The 19,095-nt window shown below is 50.1% G+C and overlaps 1 protein-coding gene across 1 annotated transcript in view; it reads right to left on the reverse strand.

The window, feature by feature from the left end:
* The window catches only part of DNAI1 (dynein axonemal intermediate chain 1), a 67,486-nt gene that overhangs the window by 22,795 nt on the left and 25,596 nt on the right, over positions 1-19,095 (reverse strand). Inside the window, exons 5-12 of the mRNA XM_043870526.1 lie at positions 15,434-15,560; positions 15,068-15,177; positions 14,558-14,677; positions 13,326-13,385; positions 11,942-12,076; positions 7,513-7,597; positions 4,114-4,231; positions 3,815-3,858 (exon numbers count right to left, since the gene is read on the reverse strand). Coding sequence (XP_043726461.1) covers positions 3,815-3,858; positions 4,114-4,231; positions 7,513-7,597; positions 11,942-12,076; positions 13,326-13,385; positions 14,558-14,677; positions 15,068-15,177; positions 15,434-15,560 — 799 coding nt within the window. The remainder of the gene's footprint in view (positions 1-3,814; positions 3,859-4,113; positions 4,232-7,512; positions 7,598-11,941; positions 12,077-13,325; positions 13,386-14,557; positions 14,678-15,067; positions 15,178-15,433; positions 15,561-19,095) is intronic.

A 19,095-nucleotide genomic window follows, 5' to 3' on the forward strand; every position in this document is an offset into this window, starting at 1 on the left:
GACTCCCTATCCAGTTACGTTTAAGTTGTGGGTTTCTCTATCACTTTCGCCTTCTCTGGTCTCACAGTGGGGCCATGTGGGGCTAGCAGGTCTGTGGCGGGGGGCAGCCCAACAGGCCATAGATGATACATTTTCTAGGGTAATTTGGAAGCAGTCCCTCTAGAAATCAGGGGGATGGAAACTAATGACCCCCAGCTCTCCTGATGACAGTAAGGAAACCCTTCCTCAGTTTCCCACATCCCAGCCCTGCCCCCTTGGACTCTAGGCACAGACTGCCTCTTGGGTTAGGACTTTCAGTCTCCAAAGGCAGGGGACGAGCCTAGGGCTGCCCCCAAGAAAGGACATTGGTGTTACAGGGTTCCGAACTGCTAGTATGACCCTGAGACAGGTGCCAGGCTGGATCCAGCCTTCCAGGCATCTGGGCTTTTCCTAGAGTTCTCACCCAATTAGGAGTTGGGATATTTAAACAGTGTGGGAAATAAGAGCAAGGCCTTGGAGACAGAATACATCAAGCGGGACATTTAATTTGATTTAGGGAAAATGAGGCAAACATTTGAGAACCTAAATAACTAACCAGTAATTAAACTAACAACAGGAATGCCCTCGCACTACAACCCGGTGAGCACAGTGGCCTTTATGGACTGTATTTACAAAAAGACCTGACAACATAATTAGTCCTGTAAATTTTACGCGGCCTGCAGCTGAGGAGTGATGGATTTTGTGTGTGGAGGATGAACGGGGAGAAATGAGGTGGATGAATTTCCATTTTCAGTAAATGAAATTAACACTGCTTAATTAGTGAAGCTGACAAATAAATGACCAGGGATGATTTAAATCCCTCACAAGTGGATCCCTGGCCTGGGCAGGCTGAGGGACCAGCCAGGAGGCAGTGGGACAGGGTGGGAATGGGTGTAATACTGGGACTCAGGGCCTGACTTTGGCCACTTTTGAGGGTGCTGTCCCTCCGAGGCTGGGCTGAAGGTCAGCTGGCTCGTCCACCCTTCTAAGACATGACCTGCTGGGAGGTGTCCTCCCCATCTCCTGTGTGAGAGCCAGTCAGGACACATACAGGGTCTAGGACCTGATCCACCATCCCTGCCTGACAGATCACGGGGAGTCCCCATTTCCCTGCTGTGAATGGCCTAGTGGACCCTCAGTGTAGCAGGCTGACACAACGGTACCCCAGCTTGGCCCCATGGGCCATCTCTTCCTAGATAGACTACCTCCCTCTGCCCTCCAGTGTTCCTCCATCTGCACTCACCTGCTGACAGCCTTTGTTGTAGGCAATTGCCCAAGCTCTCTTCCCCACCTGCTTCCTCCCAGCCTGGCTCCAGCCAACTGGCCTTGTGCCCAAATGCGGGCTCGGCCCCAGTGCTTCCCAGGTGCCTGCCTTTCCCTGCCCGAGTCTTATTTGACCAGGTCAGAGAGTCAACATTGGGGTATCCCAGGCAAAAAGAGTCCTGGGCTGAACTCACCAGGGTCAAGCCCAACAACAAACCCAAACTCTCACTTCAGTTTGTCCACACGAGGCAAAGTCTGATGATGGGAGGCGGGCATCTGGGAATTTCCAAAGATAGGGTAATGGAGGCTGGTGAGCAGCTGCTCCTCACAGCAACCCATCCGGGCATTAGGGTGCCTTTTTCCCGGCCTTGGCTTTGCTCACTTTCTTCCAGGGAGACACCCGGGTATTTGCAGCATGGGGCTCCCTGGGGCAACTCAGGAGTGAATGCAGGAGCCCTTTGAGTCCCAGTCCAGCCTGGCTCTGCTCAGGCCTCTGCAGGGTGGTACTGAGATGTGCAAGGCTCTGAGCCAATAGATGCCCAGTGGAAAGCTGGTCAACAGCTCCCGTGCCAGTGAGAGTAACCACCGCCTCTGCTGGGCCCAGCTGTCTAAGAGAAGAGGTGGGGCCTTGTCTGACTCCTCCCTGTCCCCAACAGGCCTCTCTCTCTGCAGCCCTGCCGGAAAACTAGGAAACAGAAAGACAAATCAGCAACATTCGTCGTCGTTTCTGTGCAGATGGTTCCTACAGCTCAAGGGGCACATTTGCTGCTTTTCTTCCACGTGTGTCTCATAACACGATGGGGAGTACCAGGCGTCAGCCTCTCCAGGTCACCAGGGGAAAAACCAAAGCTCAGAGCAGCTTTCAGCCCCAGGTCACACCACTGGGAAGTGACCCTCCAGCCAGAAGGCCTGCAGCTGATAGCGGTGCCACCCAGACACGTGGGTGTGGCCGACAAAGAACAAAGAGACCCTTCCAGGGCACATGCCTGCCCAAAAGAGGCCACTGGGTCCGTTGGAATTGGGGCCACCAATTCCTGATGGGGGTATCACTCTGCGCCACTGCCTCTGGCTAACCCTGCCCCCAAGGACAACCTCTATATGACCCCAGCCAGCTGACATTCCACTCTGGCCCTCGGTGAGAGGAGGAGACGGGAGAGCTGAAGCAGTTTCTCCTCCCACCTGCTGGGGAGCCTCCCCACTCTCCCCACCTCGGTCCTGGGCAAAGAGCCTGGGCTGAGAGCAGCCCCAGAGAGGGGTCCCCACCCACTCCTAGGAGGCCCGCTCAGCACCCGGCCCACGTCCAGGCCCAGTAGCTGCAGCAGGGGGAGGAATGTGCTAGCTCCCTGCCAGGGGGGGGTGGGTGCCTCCTGCTTGGCAGCAGCCCACCCTCAGGAGTGGGGACACAAAGCGGGCATTTAGGGCATCCTCGGAGGCGGCCCAGACCATGAGACTGGGAGCAGATCCAAGGGTTTCCTCCCCGAGAGGAATAACAAACACCCACTCCTCTTGGCCCTCGCCTCCCTCCCCCACCCCGGGCAAAGAATGGGCTGGGCGGACAGGCGGTCTGAGGGGCAGAGACCGGGAGCTTGTATGCCTGCCAGCCAGCAGTAGCTTGGAGAATGGGAAGGCTTTTCTGTTTGCAGAAGCTCATTCTCTCAGCCAGAAAGCACGCTGTCAGCCTGGGGAGCTGTGGCTTGCCCGAAGTCTGGGGCCCTCTCCTGTTAGGAAGGGGGAATGTCCAGGCCAGAGGGGAGGCAGGGGCTTCTGCAGGGCCCAGGAAACAGAAGGAAAGCCATACAGTTCCCACAGTGCTGCCTCCCACTGTGGGGTGAGGGAAGCTGGCGGGGAGAGAATATCCTGTAAGGCAGCAGTCTCCGAGGGGGCAGGGGCCAGTGATGAACGTCAAACCGTTGTTCTCCACCTGCTCCAGAAACTCTCTTCATGCAGACCCCACCATCCAGGCCCTCCCAGGTCGGGTCCAGCCCCCCTTCTCGTGCTTCTCAAACCCACTTCTTCGGCTTCACTCCACGCTGGTGGCTCAGAGCCTGCCCTCTCTCTTTGGGATGCCTTCCCTAGTCTCCCAACTGTCTCTAGCCTCCAGTCTCCTGCCCGCAATTCCTCCCTGCAGTGGTTGTATCCCTACCCTTCTCAAATTCCTTCAGTGGTTTCCCTTTGAGAGAAGGTCCAAGCTTCTTGGGATGGCTTACCAAGCCCTTTGGGCTACCCGGCCCCCTCTACAGCTTCATTTCCTCCCGTACTTCTCCTGCCTCCCAACCTTTGCTGCTGCCTCAGATGGAAGTCCTCTGCCCCTCCTGCTTCACCATAATAACTCCTTCGAGGCTCATTTTGGCTCATCCTTCACGCAGCACCAATTGCCCGTGTGACAACGGGGCTTCTCCCCTAGACTGTGAGCAGCGTGACCAGATCGTAGTCACCTCCCTAGCTTTCACACCTGGCAAAGAGATCTGCACTGAGTAGGTACTTAGTGTTTGTCGGTTGAGTAAGCAGGTGAACAAATAGCCGGATTACTTACAGGAGCCATGTCCCACTGCAAACAGATCGTTGTACTTTGGATTCCTGCAAAAGAAATAAGAACCTATCAGCCTAGGAAATGGACGTGGTTTGCCCATGGACACAGGCCCTCCCAGGTACACTGGTGCCTTAACTGCACTGCAGACAGACACTGTTGACCTTGGAGACCTAGGGCGGTTCCATAAGAATCCCAGTCTCACTTTCTCCCATAATGCTACGTGTCACCTTCAAGGTGGTTGAGCTGCTGGGTACCCAGCGGGTGCTCAGGCACTCCAGGTTTTCTGCAATGCCTCTACTCACCAGAAGAGGGCGGTGACGGCCAGGCGCTTTGCTTTGTCATTTTGGAACTTCCAAAGAGGCAGCAGGGTACCCTCCTGGTCCCGATACTCGTCAGCAGCATCCTCATAGTACTTAAAATCTTAAACACACACAGACGGAGTCAGCCCTGGACTACCGTTTTCTGCCTGGACCTCTTTGGCCAAAACAATTAACCTCTTTGTGTTTCCGAGTGGGAATAGTAAGAGTACCTACCTCAAAGGACTGCTGTGAGGATTCATTGCTAATATCTGTAAAGCACTTAGAAAAATACCTGGCACAGAGTAAGCTTTCTGTAATGTTGTTGTTACTGTTATCATTGTTTTTGGAGATAAATTACACTAAAGTGGCTATGTTCCTGAGGATAAAATTCCAGGTTTCCCCATCTTCATATTCACTGCCAAGCCCACCACAGTGAAGGTGCCTGGCTCCCTCAGGGGTGCTCTGAACTCAAGTTCATCTCCTGCCCTAAACTCTCTCTACCTCTCGTTTCCTCTAACTTAGGCAGGAGCCGCATCCATCTTTCTACTTGTCTATACCAGAAATTGTGGTGATCCTTCACTGATCTCTTTTCATCATCCCTCATATTTTCCTTCTGATTATCTTTTTAATCTATTCACTTCTCTCCGGCTCCATAGCCACAGTCTAGGTTCAGTCCCCAACAGCCATCACCCAGACTATGACACCACCCTCCCAGGCGGTCTCCCTCCCTCTAGACATTCCTCCTCCAGCCCACATTCCGCAGAGCCATGAGAGGGAGAACAAATAAGCCAGCTCCCCCACTGCCCTGAAAACCCCTTGGTGGCTCCCGTGGCACAGGGGCTTCCTGATTGAACCAAGGCTCCAAGCCGCTACCGTGTCACCTCCAGCCAGCTGTTGGCATACTCTCTACATCAAAGTGTCTAAAATGCTCTGCTCCTCCCAGAAACTCCCACTCTCTCTAGATCCAGATCAAGCTCCTCCTCCTCCTCTGTGAGGCCTTCCCTTTGTTGCTGAGCAGAGTTCACCTCCTCCTCCGCCCCACCCCTGCCTCTGGTCTGCTGAAACATGGGTCACAAAGTGTTGTGTGTTTGCCTGTCTCCCCCAGCCCACAGCTCTAGGGGGACAGGAAGCACTGTGTTATCATCTCTGGAGCCGCAGTGCCTAACACAGGGCCAGCCACAGAGCGGCCACCCGGTGGTTGTTCAAAGAAGGAACAAAATACATCAACGAAAGGGAAATAGTTCTCAGTCTTCTTTCCAACCAAGGGTGCCCCAGTAGAAAATGACCCTCTCATCCACCATGGTCAAGGACAGGCCCAGGCACAGCCCCAGCCTCTTTCCCAATGTCCCACACTTTGATGTTTGGGGACTTACACCCAGTCCTCAAAAATGGCTCAGAACAAAAAAAAAGATTAGAGTGGTCAGAGGCGTGAGCCTTGATCACATCAGAAATCCCTGAGCTCGGACTGTATTTGAAAAGACTTCATTTTAGAGGGGAGATTAATTGGTAACACTTCTGTTTTCACTTCTCCTTCACAAATACACTTTCCCAAAGGGAAAAGTGTATGCAATTAAAAAAAAAAATCAAAGTTCAATGCATTTTTATGTGCCTGTGTTCTTATAAATGAAAAAGGTTCACCAAGGCCAATTTCTCCATGGATATTAATCATGCTTGCAGCCCTTCAGTGGGCTGCTTGCAGAGGCTGGGTTTCAGGAAGCCAAGCTGTGTGAGTGACAAATTCATTCACAGCTGCCGTGTACTTTTGACAGCTCTGAAAAGCACTCAAGGTCGTTTTCCAGCCTGAATGATAACAAGGGGGCTTGTTTAGGCGGCTGGTCTTGGCAGCCCTGGTTTCTCTGTCCCATGGGTGAGCAATGAGCATCAAGTCACAGAGAAGAGCCCTGGGCTGTCAGCAGAGGAGATCAGCCAGCAGTGGGGAACTGCCAACTCTGGGGAGGCAGCCGCTCCAAATAAATGCACAACCTCTCAGGGAAATACAAGCCACTTGGGAATGTGCTGTTCATGCCATGGGAAGGATTCCGTTTCCCTGGCTCTGTCAAAGATGCCAGAATTTCCCAGGCCCCCAGGATTTAAGCATTTCTGAATCAGTCTCTTGCTTCACGACATCACTAATTAATCACTCGCATAGACCTATTGAGTGTTTATTTGAAATGTCTCTTCCAGATCAGTGACTCTGTGGTCTCATGCTGAAGCGCTTAGGCTCTGGATCCAGGGGACCTGTCTTGGAGTCCCGACTCTGTCCCTGACACCTCAGGCTAGCTGTGGTTTTGAACAAGTGGCAACCTTTCAGCCTGACTGTCTCATCCATAAAATGGAGGTCATAGTGGTATTCACCCGACGGGGTGGCTGTCAGGATGAACTAAAATAATACATGTAAGGAGCATAGCACAACACCAGGTGCAGAAGCCATTCCCAGGGAGGGCTGGCGCTTGTTTTTCACTATTCAACAGCTCCTCTTTCTCCATTGCTGAAGATACATCCTGAGTAAGGTGTAGGGGGGCCCACTCGACCCACACCTGAACCTCACCCTCACCTCTGCCCCCATCTTCCGCCTCATCATACCCTTTCCCCTTCCTCCAGCCCTGCTGTCCTCGGGCTGTGTTCCTGCCTAGAGGAAGCTTTGAACTCTGCAGAGAAAGCTCAGATTCCCTGTGCGATATTCAAGGCCCTTCCTTAACTGGCTCCAGCCATCTCTCCAGCTTGAACTCTCCCCACTTTCCAAGAGAGCCCTGTCAGGGTCACTGAGCCTGCTTCCCCTCGTCTCCAGAGTCCTTTCCGTTCATTTTCACTACTGAGTGAGTCACTGCCCGTGCTGTCCCCTGCCCGAACATCTGCCCTCCGCTAATCTCCCACTCAGACGCCACTTAGCTCTTGGCATCCAGCTCAGCCCTCCCTGAAGCCTTCCATGACCGTGGCCGCTCCTCACTTCCTCCTCCTCCGTTCTCGAGGAGACCAGAGCAGTTTCTGTCTGCAGTCTAGCACTCAGACTGTCCCTCAGCTGGACAGAGCAGAGAACAGAACACGGAACTAGGAGGCTTAAGACCCAGGTTTGGGTGCCCTTGGCCTTGGCTTCCTCATGTGTGAAGCAGGGATAAAATCTCTGCTTCCCCACAGTGTGGGGAAGATGACATTAAATAACTAACATGCCGGTGTCTTTGCTGCACCACTGTCAGATCGCATCACTACACCCATTTTTTTCTTATGCCACGGTTCCTGTTTGAACTGTGTAAGTCTTATTTCCCTAGTGACGTCCAGAGGATGGAGGGGTTATTTTTCTCCTCTCGCCCCTGTATGACCCAGCATGGGACACTCAAACACTCACTTTGTATGAGCGATTTTTAATAAAGTAATAATAGCAGTTGCTGGCGCTTTAAATCTTACCCTGAGCAACATCGTCATACGTGTTTTGGTTGACCATCCGCTCCACGATTTTAGCTGCCTGGGTCACTTTGGTGATGTCATCGCTCTGTGGAGATACAGGGGCCGCCGGTCCTCATAAGCCAGCCTTCTGGAAGGTCTGGCCCTGAGCTACAGCCCCGACTTGCAATTGGCTCAGCAAAGCCTCTCTGACCCTGCCCACCCCAGATAGCTCTGTAAAGGTTCCGGGAATGCCCAGCTCACAAGTGGCACGAGGCGTCTGCACTGCCATAGTTGGCCCCTAGGTAGAGCTTGCCTCCTGCTCTTTCATCCTGAGTTTATTCTGGAGATGGCTCGTCTCTAAGCACAAGACAGGGCCCCGAGGAGAGCCCAGAAAGGGTACCGGAGCGGAGAGCAGACGGGGCCGGGAGGGGGCTTCTCCGGTGGGGACAGAGGTTTCACCAGCCTGAGCAACAGCAAGGACTGCCATTAAAGGTCCCAGAAATCTGTGGTCCAACTTATTCAGTCAAAAGGTGAGGGGTATGTAAAATAGACAGCCAACGGAAATTTGAACTGGGAATTCGAACTGGGGCTCTGTAACAATCCAGAGGGGTAGGAAAGGGTGGGAAGTAGGAGGAAGGTTCAAGAGGGAGGGGGCATATATACACCTATGGCTAATTCATGTTGATGTATGGCAGAAATCAAGCCAATATTGTAAAGCAATTACCCTTCAATTAAAAACAAATTTTAAAAAAAGTTGAGGGGAAGGTCCAGGGAGGGGAAAGAGACATGCCTTTACTATAGGGAGTATGAGACAGAACTAACTCCTAACTCAAGGCCCTGCCCATGGCCAAAGACAAAGCAAGAGGTTTCATATCAGGGAAAAATGACTCAATTTGAACAAAAAACAAGTTCACTATCATGTGAAATTCCATAACTCCTCAATGGAACACAACTACAGCAGGTTGAGAGAGGAGAGAAGAGTTTAGGGCTGGCAAGACAGGTCCAACATGTCTAGGGCAGGTGGCAGGATATGAACCAGTGGAGTGAACAGCCCTCCAAGGGGGCCCCAGAGGGCCACGGCTCTCTGGGATGAGCTTTCCCACGACTGCCAGTATTGCACAGAGGTTAAGAGAATGGGTTCTGGGGCCACACAGGTCTGCATTCCCACCCCCTCCCACAGATTAGGAGCCCAATGGCAACCTTAGGTACGTGAAGGTCTCTGTGACTTAGAGTACTCCTGCCACAGTAGGGATGGATGATACCTTCTGCATCATAGGGTCATTGTAGGGCCCTAACACATGTAGGACATGTAATAATCACCGTGGTGTTAGTCACCCAGTGCCCAGTGGTAACTGATGGTGGTGTCAGAGAGAACATGCAGCCTGGTGCAGTGGGGACTGACAAAGTCACACATGGGGGCTACCCTTTGAGACTCTTTGATCAGTTTTCAAACTGACTCCAGAAAACTCACCAAGGACACTCATTGGAGTCTTATAATATAAGCCTCAGAGCTCACCTGGAACCAGCTACTCCCCCTACCCCCTGACCCAAAGCAAGAATCTGTCCCCCTCAGCAGCTTCCTGACAAGTTTTTCTCCTCATGCCAGGCAGTATTTTGTGTGGTCAGACAGCCTGTTAACTGAAACCTACTTCCCTGAGTCTTATCCCCATGGTCCTAACTCTGTCCTCCAGCCACAGAGAGGTGTGTGTGCTGGGGGACAGCTCCTCTGATGTGGGAGGACAGTGCCTCATCCCTCAAGTCAGTACTCCCTCAGGTGACCCCGCCGCCCAGCTCCATCAGCCTTGGCGGCCTCTTAACAATCAACACCTATCAACCAGAATCAAGTGAGGACTTATCTTGGGGCCTGTGCATACATCATCTTGGGTTCTCAAGACAAGCTTGCAAATCAGGTATCATTAGGCTGTTTCCTTGGGCTTCCCTGGTGGCTTAGTTGGTAAAGAATCTGCCTGCCAATGCGGGAGACACAGGTTTGACCCCTGGGTCAAGAAGATGCCCTGGAGAAGGAAATTGCAACCCACTCTAGTATTCTTGCCTGAAAAATCCCATGGACAGAGGAGCCTGGTGGGCTACAATCCATGGAGTTGCAAAGAGTCAGACATAACTTAGCGACTAAACCACCACCACAGATGAGAGAACAAGTTTTTAAAATTTTCAGCTTGGTGACAAAGTCAGGATATAAACTCAAACCTATGGACTCCAGGGCCCATGCTCTGAGTCCCATACAGAGAGCCATCCCTGCCCAGATGACCACCCTGGTCCTGGGGGACTCAGGGCTCCAGATGTGCTCTGAGGAGAGAGTGTGGTTCGGGAAACTATGCTACTGGAGCAGATGTGGCTCTTTATTGACTGAACTTGTGGCCTCTGAGCCCTTTCCCCCATTCCTGTCCTAATTGTTCAGATCAGAAGAGCTTGCATTCATTTCTATACATTCACCCAAATCATTAATGAGACAGAAACCTGAGATCTACCACTGCAGACCTTCCTCAGGGTATCATGAAGCTACTCTGCTTTCTCCTCTCCCATACTTTTGAGCTTTATACCAACCTAATCAGATCCAGGTCTCTGAGAAAAGGGTATCACTTTGTTCACATGCTGAGCCTCAGCAAAGCGGAAGGCAACTCTTACCTCCACTCTGGTCTACAGACAGCCTGTCCTAGTACTTGGGATCCACGGTTAGAGATCAGTTCCCTTGGGGGAAGGCTGAATAGAATACTAAAGTATTATTTTTAATTTATTTATTTTTACCTGAAGGATAATCGCTTTATAATAGTGTGTCAGTTTTTGCCATACATCAGCGTGAATCAGCCAAAGGTATATATATGTCCCCTCCTTGAAGCTCCCTCCCACTCTTAGAAGCATATACACTACCATGTATAAAATAGATAGCCAGTGGGAATTTGCTGTATGTCTCAGGGAACTCAAACTTGCGCTCTGCAACAACCTAGAATACTAAAGTATTAACTGGCTATGTTACACCCCCAGTATCCTGCTCCACTGTATTTCTTGGTCCAGAGGGCTGGAATCTGCCTACATCACAGCTTTTCGTGTTAGTCAAGCTGAAAGAACCTGGTGTGTATTCCTGCCTCCCTGAGGGTGTTAGACACCAATTCTGGTAGGGTTGAGACCTAAGGACAATTTTCAGCCTTAGTCAAAGGGATCTTTCTTATTTATACTTCATGAGTCCTGGTGACTGCAATTAAGGTTTCTTTAACCATGCTCCCAGTACAGAGCCCATAGCCAAACCCTGATGGATTTTCAAGTGAATCTTGACCCAGGCCAATAGCCCCCCTGAAGCCCCTAAACTCTAGGAAACGGTGCAGGGGAAGTTAAGGGTCTGGACAAGGCAAATGCAGGGCCAGAACTTATCTTTCACCTCAGGGTTCCAATACCACCACAGTCATGATCACCCAAGTGCTTGCTCTGATCACACGAAACTCAACTGGACAGCTCCTATTAAGTCAGGGCCTGGAACCCTCAAACCTCCCCTAAAATGTGACTTTATCCTGGGCATGGAATTGAGTGGAAGTGGGCATACTTTAGAGAAAGGAAGAGTGTGATCTGGTTTCGATTCCAGGGTGGAACAGAACTAGTTCCCTGAGAGCTGTCGGGAGCTCTCCAAGGTGCTGAACATGACAGCTTTCTGTGGACCTTTCCTTCCTGACCCATTCATTGCAGGTCAGACTCATCCTGATCTCCATACTGGGACCCTGGCTCCTGACCCAGCTCTCTCTCTATTGAAGGGACACACATGGCCCCTCAGCATCTCCCTGTGGTGACCGTCCCTACAGTGACTTTTCACCGTAACTTCCATGATGAACCCCAACCTATGCTGGCTACACCCACAGTGAGCTCCCAATCATGATCTCTACCATGACTCTTGCATAGTTCTTCATTGCAAATACAACCCAGGGTGGCCACTCATTGGCCTGGACTCTCTGGTACTTGTGATTAGCTCTGACTTGCCTTCTGGACCTCAAGAATTGAGTGCAAGTAAACCCAAGGACTGAAGCCCAAAAAGCAAATCTCCCTCCCAAACCTCATGAGCTTTTGCCCAAGGAGGTGGAGCCTTATCCTCACATGCCACTCTGCCCTGGGAAGCCTCCCCAGCTTTCCCAAGGTGCATATCAGGCTTTTAATAACATCCATGTCTCCCGCTGTCCCCTAGCCCAACAATTCTGAATTTCTGGTAGCCTCCAGACCTATAAGAAATTGTGGGGGGTGGGGGGAGGAATGTATGGAATGCCAGAGGCAGTTAAAGCTCTCCTCATACTTTCCTACAAGAAAAGAGTTGTTCATAAGTATCACTAGCATGCCTCCTGTCCTTAAGTGTCTGTGAAGTCCTACCAGACAGCCAGGCTCCTTTCTACCCATGAACCAAGAGCCCACTCAGTCATTATCTGTGACAGAGTCATGGGAGCCCTCACCAAACCTGGGACTCCAGAGATGTCATCTTCCTCATGGCCATCTTCCCCATCTTTTTAGCCACTGGGGTCTTTGTCTTCTCCTTCTCTTTAGTCTTTTCCTGCTTCTCGAGCTCTTCCATGTAGGCATCGTAGATCTCCCACTAGGCAAAGGCAAGATGAGAAGGATCATCTCAGGGCAAAATCTTCACCTGGCCAGCTCCTCTTCAGCCTTTAGGGCTTGAGGAGTTGATCCTAAACCCAGTCACATGCCTTCATAGCATCCTCTACTTGGCCCACTGCAGTTATGCATTCAGTGACACTCACTGCTAATGGTCAGCTCTAGGACAGGAATGGTGGGACTCTCAGGGCACCCCTGAAAGCTGGGCTTTCCACCCTGCAACCCAGGGGCTCAGTTATCCGCTAGAGATCAGTATCATTCCAGCCTACCACCTCCGCCAGGCAGAACAAATGGGCAGCGATCCGCTAGATCACCTTTTTCTTAGTGATTTATGAGACTCTGAACTAGGAAATTTAAAAAATGACCCCCTATTATAGAGATGGGATAAACATATTGGCTCAGGCCGGCTGTCTACAGCCCTGATCATACCTTCTCAGCATAAAGAGAGAAACAAAAAGTAAGGGAATTCCTGCTAACTGGATCTGACAGCAAGAGAAGCCCAAGGATAGTAGCAGAGGAAGCCGCGTGGACCAGGGGCTGGGCAAATGCCCCAGGTGTGTGCTCCCCAGAGCACCTGCAGGCCAGAGAGGCACATCCCCCCTTTAATAACTCCCCCAGGGGCCAGTCCTGCACACTGCACTGTACTTCCGTTATCTCACTCAAAGCCCCCCGGCAGCCCTGTGAAGCTGCCTGTCATCCTCATTTGATAAAGAAAGAAACTGAGGCATGCAGAGTGACATGGTGCGCCTAGGATCATACAGTGTGAGCAGCAGAGTTGGGGCCTGAGCTCAGGTTATCTAGCACCATATCCTGCCCAATCGGTGTGGTTATCCCATAGGACTTGGGGGGGAGGAGGGTCTGCAGGAACACTTTTGGCTGCCAGAAGGGCGGGGTCAAAGCGCTAACACTGCAGAGCCAGCTGTGAGGTGCCACGGCCTGCAGAGTCCTGGGGAATGTACCTTCTCCCCAGTCTTGGAGGAACTTCTAGAAACCATACCTGTGTCCCCCTCGGACAGTCTTATCCTGGGCTGTTTCTGAGCCCTCTGAGTAGAGACCTACTGTCTCATCTGCCTGGAGTTCAGATACTGGACAAGGAGCCGGGAAGTGGGTGGATGGGGAGGGCAGACTTCCAGAGGAATCTATGACCACACCAGTCTCCCTTGTTGCTGAGGGAGCAAAACAAGGATCCAGGATGGGGATGTGATGGCTTTTAGACTGGCCCAGGGTCTCACCTGGTTGGCTGTGGCTGAAAAGTTTGTCCTAGGAGGAGGCTCCATCTGACATTCTCGGTCCTAGAGAACAATGACAACAGGTGACCCACAGGAAGCCCTTAACTCCTCTTTCTGCAGTGGCATGGCCACATGAGAAGCTCCTCTTTCCACAGTGGTATAGCCACATGAGAAGCATTTTGCTTGGAGCTGAGGGAGGCGTGGGACACAGCACTGGGGAAGTAAAGAGTGGCCTGGGAGAAGGACAAACTAATGCAGTGAAAGCCTAGATTTTTCATGCAAGCCTCCTTCAGAAGGAGCCTAAACTAGAAAGTAGGGCCACTGAAGCCTGACTGTGACAGTTTCAGTCAAGAAGAACTCCAAGTGGGGGTTGGACAGGTCTACAAGAAGTCAGGCCTTGGCCAGCCTCCAGATGCTTGACCAGAGGTCAACCTCTGGCAAGCCATTGGGCCAACCTTCCTCACCTCAAGAAGATTTCCCCCATATACTGGGGTCTCTGGCTTCACCAGGTGAGTGCACCGCACCCCCCCCCCACCATGTCTCACCCAGATTACTGTCAGCACAGGGACAGTGGTTAGGAGCTGCCAAAAACCCACCCTGCAAATATTTTCTCCCATCCAGTAGGCTGTCTTTTCATTTCAGCAATGGTTTTCTTTGCTATGCAAAAACTTTTAAGTTTCACTAGGTCCCATTTGTTTCTTTTTGCTTTTATTTCCTTTGTAAATATCTGCCCTCCTCCAAGACTGACTTGTGTAGAACACTGCCTTACATGTGTGAGTCTCTCACCTGAAACCTGACAGGTGCTTTCAGCCCGTACTCAGGTTCCTCCTTTACGAGCCAGGGAAATACCAGCCAAATACCAAATACCATACCATACCATCTCTATCAAAGAGACCATCAGCTTCAGTCAAACTGGCTCCTAGTCTTGTCTCCATGGCACACTCTGATCTCCTCTACCTTCCCCAAACTCTGACCTCAGCTTCGAGGCCCAATTCATGTTTTAGTCTGTTGATAGAGGAATCCAGCTTCCTTGTTATTCCCTCTGAACTCCTGCCTGGATGACTCACAGGGACATGCACACATGCTCCCAGCTCTCCTTGGAGAGCAAAACGGTTCCGTCTGCCCTGTCACTTGTCAGGCTGAGGGCTGCAGGGGCTGGGGTCAGGCCTGCTTCTTCCCCACTATGGACAGTGTGGACCTTTGAGGCAAAGGGGCTGGGCGGGGGGTTGCTTTACCCGGAGAGGGTTATTGAAGGTCTGTGAGGCCCTCTCATTGAAGTTGAACTTGTTGGTGAGCTTTCGCTCCTTGGGCTGCTTAGGAGTCATCAATTCTTCTTCAGCCACTTTCTGAGATGCCTGGGTGGGGGGTGGGGGGTGGAGAAAAGGCCCACAGGACCAGGACTCAGCTGTGAGAAGAAGGTGGTGTGGGATGGGGAGTGGGGAGAAGTCGTGTCCTGGGGTAGGATGGGAGTGTTAGGGAAGGATGATGCCAGAGGTCTTGGCACCTGTGGCCTCTTCACTCCTCACCTTCAGTCCCCACTCCCGAGTGTCCTTGAAGCCTCCAGCCAAAGCTGGAGCCGTATGGGGTGGGCACATGCATGCTCAGTCGTGTACGACTCTTTGTGACCCCATGAACTAAAGCCCGCCAGGCTCCTCTGTCCACGGGATTTTCCAGGCAAGAATACTGGAGTGGGTTGCCATTTCCTCCAGGGAAGGGGTGGGATGGACAGCAATGTTATACTGAACCTCAACTATAGGCACATCTGTTTGACTCCCAGCTTCAGCTTCCTTGGGCTCTTCTTCTTCTTCCAGGATTTCTGTTTCTGAAATCACCAACTTGGCAGACTCCTGAGAACCTTGGTGGGATACTGCTGTTGAGCCCAAAGTCCCACATACTCCCCTACCCCCTGGCAGGGCAAGGCCTTCTTGGTTTCTATCTTGCAGACCTTGCCTGCCCCAGGGTTCTCCCAGACCTCTCCAGGAGAGCCAACTGTGAGACTTTATGAAAGGAGAGGCTCTGCAGTGGTCTGGCTTAGCCACCTCCTCCCTACAGTGACCAGAGAAAGGGGACCAGGCTCTGGGCTGCGGCCTTAGGTTGACCCAGGGGCTCACCGGCTGCTAATTCATCACGGTAGTGCTGCCGCCGCCCTTCATCCGAGTCTTTGGGGATCAGGTTCCCGACCTGGGTGAAGTGAACTGCTAGTTGGTCCACAAAGCCAATGAGCTTGTATGTGCCTTCCTGGGAAGAAAGGGGCCACATCAGACCAGAGATCTCCAAAGGGCTGGCCTCAAAATACAGTCTGCCTTCACTCTAAAGGCCTGAGATGGTCCATCTGTTAACAGAATTATAACTTACTAAATCCTCAGTTGACCTGAAGTTTTCACTGCATTCCAGTTTCAAGAACAGAAAACAAATGAAGTTGTGGCTGTTTTTAAGTTCTCATTAAGACTTTCTTTTTGGCTTTGCTTTTTAAATTTTATTGAAGTATAGCTGTTGTATTGGGTTGGCCAAAATGTTTGTTTGGATTTTTTTCATAACAGCTCACAGAAGAATCCCAACAAACTTTTGGCCAACCCAATACAATATTATATAAGTTACAGGTGTACAATATAATGATTCACAATTTTAAAGGTTATATTCCAAGTTTTGTTGTTGTCCAATAATAGTTATTATAAAATATTGGCTATATTCCTGTGTTGTACAGTATATCCTTGTAGCTTATTTTATATTTAATACCTAATAGTTTGTACCTCTTACACCCCTGCTCCTATACTATCCTCCCCGCCTTCCCTCTCCCCACTAGAAACTACTAGTTTGTTCTCTGTATCTCTGAGTTTGCTTCTTTTTGTTAATTCGTTAGTTCACTGTGTTTTTTAGATTCCAGATATAAGTGATATCATATAGTATTTGTCTTTCTCTGACTTATTTCACTTAGCATAATGCGCTCCAAGTCCATCAATGTTGCTGCTAATGGCAAAATTTTATTTTTATGAGTAGTTTTCCATTGTATATATATACACCACATCTTTATCCATTCATCTGTTGATGGGCACATAGATTACTTTCATATCTTGGTAATTATAAACAGTGCCGCTATGAACATTGGGGCACATGCATCTCTTTGAAGTAGTGTTTTTGTTTTTCTCAGATATATACCCAGAGTGGAACTGCTGGGTTGCATAGGAGTTCTATATTTAGTTTTTTCAGAAACCTCTATGTTGTTTTCCACAGTGTCTGCATCAATTTACATTCCCATCAACGGTGTACGCATCCTCACCAACATTTGTTATTTGTGGTCTTTTGATGATAGACTTTCTGACAGGTGTGAGGTGATACCTCATTGTGGTTTAGATTTGCATTGCCCTGATGATGAGTGATGGCGAGTATCCTTTCAAGTGCATGACGGCCATCTCCATGTCCTCTTTGGAAAATGTCTAATCAGGTCTTCTGCCCATCAGGTTGTTTGTTGTTTTTTTTATGTTGAGTTATATGAACTGTTTGTATATTTTGGAAGTTAACCCCTTATCAGTCATATCGTTTGCAAATATTTTCTCCCACTCAGTAGGTTGTCTTTTTGTTTTATCAACAGTTATCTTCGCTGTGCAAAGGTAACCATTTAATTAGGTAACCGTTTAATTAGGTCCCATTTGTTTCTTTTTGCTTTTATTTCCTTTGCTTTAAGAAACAGATCCAAAATATGTTGCCACAGTTTATGTCAAAGAGTGTTCTGCCTATGCTTTCCTCTAAGAGTTTTAGAGTTTCCAGTCTTACATTTAGGTCTTTAATCCATTTTAAGTTTATTTTTGTATATGGTGTTCGAGAATGTTCTAATTTCTTTACTTTATGTGTGCTGTCAAAGACATATTTTAAAATACATTCATCCAACTCTGAGTAGCTCTGAATTGACCTGTCACTGACTCCTTCGTCCATGTCAAGAGATTCTATCTTGCCTGCCTTACCAGAACTCAGAGAGGTCACACATAGTCATCAGACACACCTGACCTGGCCTTTTCTCCACTCTATTTAGTGGATGCCAGGGCTAGATAGATCCTCAGAGACACCAAGTCCCCCATCCCTTAAGAGGATCACCAAAATCTAGAGAAGATTGGGGCTTGGCACTTGTCAAGTCTCATGGCAAATGAGAAACATGGCTAGTATTAAAGCACAGGCAACCTGTTCATTCCTTCCTCAACAAATACTTTTTGAATAGACACAGTGTACCAAGTATTTTCTAGGTTCTAGAGATACAAAGCTTAGCAAAAGCAGATATGACCCCTGCTTTTATAAAGCTTATAGTCTGGTTCCTCCAGGCTACCTCCTTAGTGATCAGCATCCTAACCCTAAAGTTTGAGATCAGGGGTCCATTCCTTTTTTTATATTATTTTATTTTATTTATTTCTGGCTGTGCTGGGTCTTCGTTTCTGCGTGGGGGCTTTCTCTAGTTGCGGCGAGCAGGGGCTGTTCCCTAGTTGTGGCGCATGGCTTTCTCATGTGGTGCACGGATGTCTTCTCTTACTGTGGAGCACGGGCTGCAGGGTCATGGGCTTCAGTAGTTGTGGCTCATGGGCTCTAGAGCATGGGCTCGGTACTTATGGCACATGGGCTTAGTTGCTCTGAGGTATGTGCGATCCTCCCGGAATTGAACTTGTGTCTGCTGCATTGGCAGGCAGATTCTTAACCACTGGACCACAGGGGAAGTCCCCAACCCTTTTCAAGTCATACAGAAAAGTATTACCTTTGTATGGCACACTGGGGTAAATTCACCACAGAGGAAACCAACCTGTGGGCTGGTACCAGGCCCAACTGTCCCTGGAGAACAGAAAGAATCACTATTTCTGCACACAGAATGGGACACTCTACCTTTAAAAGTCACCATAAAGCTCTTCCTCTCTCAGTAACACAGATGGATGGGGAGATGGGACAGTGCAGTGCTTAAGAGCATGGTCTATGGGTGTGGGCAGAACTGGATCCAAACCTTGATTCTGCTCCCTATTATCTGTGTGATCTTAGGCTTAGCCACTCTAAGCCTTAATTTCTTCATCTGCAAAATGAGAATGAGTAGTTTGCAGGATAGTTAAGTATTGAAAATAATGAAAGCAATCGATCAGGCCCTTGAAACAGAGTGTCTGACACATAATAAGTGCTCAGTTAAACACTAGCTATTATTTTGACAATGGAGATGTCCATGGGAATAAATTATCCATACAGTTGTCCTTTGAGATGTCACCTTCATCCTGTCCCCAATAGTGACTAGGACCTTCCTCTTCAATTTAGGGACGGAATTCAGATTCCATTGCTTCTGTGCGAGGAGGAGGGGCCTGCTTAGATCTGAACACTCTGCCTCCCCAGGCCAGCACTCCAAGGGAAAGTAATAGCTTTGGAGACCTAAAGCTCTTAGATCTCAGGGAAGGACTCGGAGGCCAGCTCTGTGGGAGGGATGCCAGGCAGGCCTGGGAGGCTGTTAGAAGGTTAGAGGAGGTGGGCCTGCTTGGGAACCCACGGCTACCCAGCTGGCAGCTGACTCACGGGAATCTTTTCTAATAACTGGGCCTTCAAGAGGGCAAGAGAGGTGCATTGACACCAATCCTCTGCCTGTAGCATGCCTCCCACTGAGTCCCAAAGAGATCCTCTTTCGGAGGCCAAAAGAACAGGAGCTCATAGAGCCCGCTGCACTCCAACATAAGCTCAGGGACCTGAGGCAGCTTCTCTGCCACCCGCCCCCTGCCCCTTAACGGGCTGCCTGAGGGACACCATGAGCACAGTTCACGAGTGG

This window comes from Cervus elaphus, chromosome 16 (genome assembly GCF_910594005.1).
Source record: "Cervus elaphus chromosome 16, mCerEla1.1, whole genome shotgun sequence".
NCBI lineage: Eukaryota > Metazoa > Chordata > Mammalia > Artiodactyla > Cervidae > Cervus > Cervus elaphus.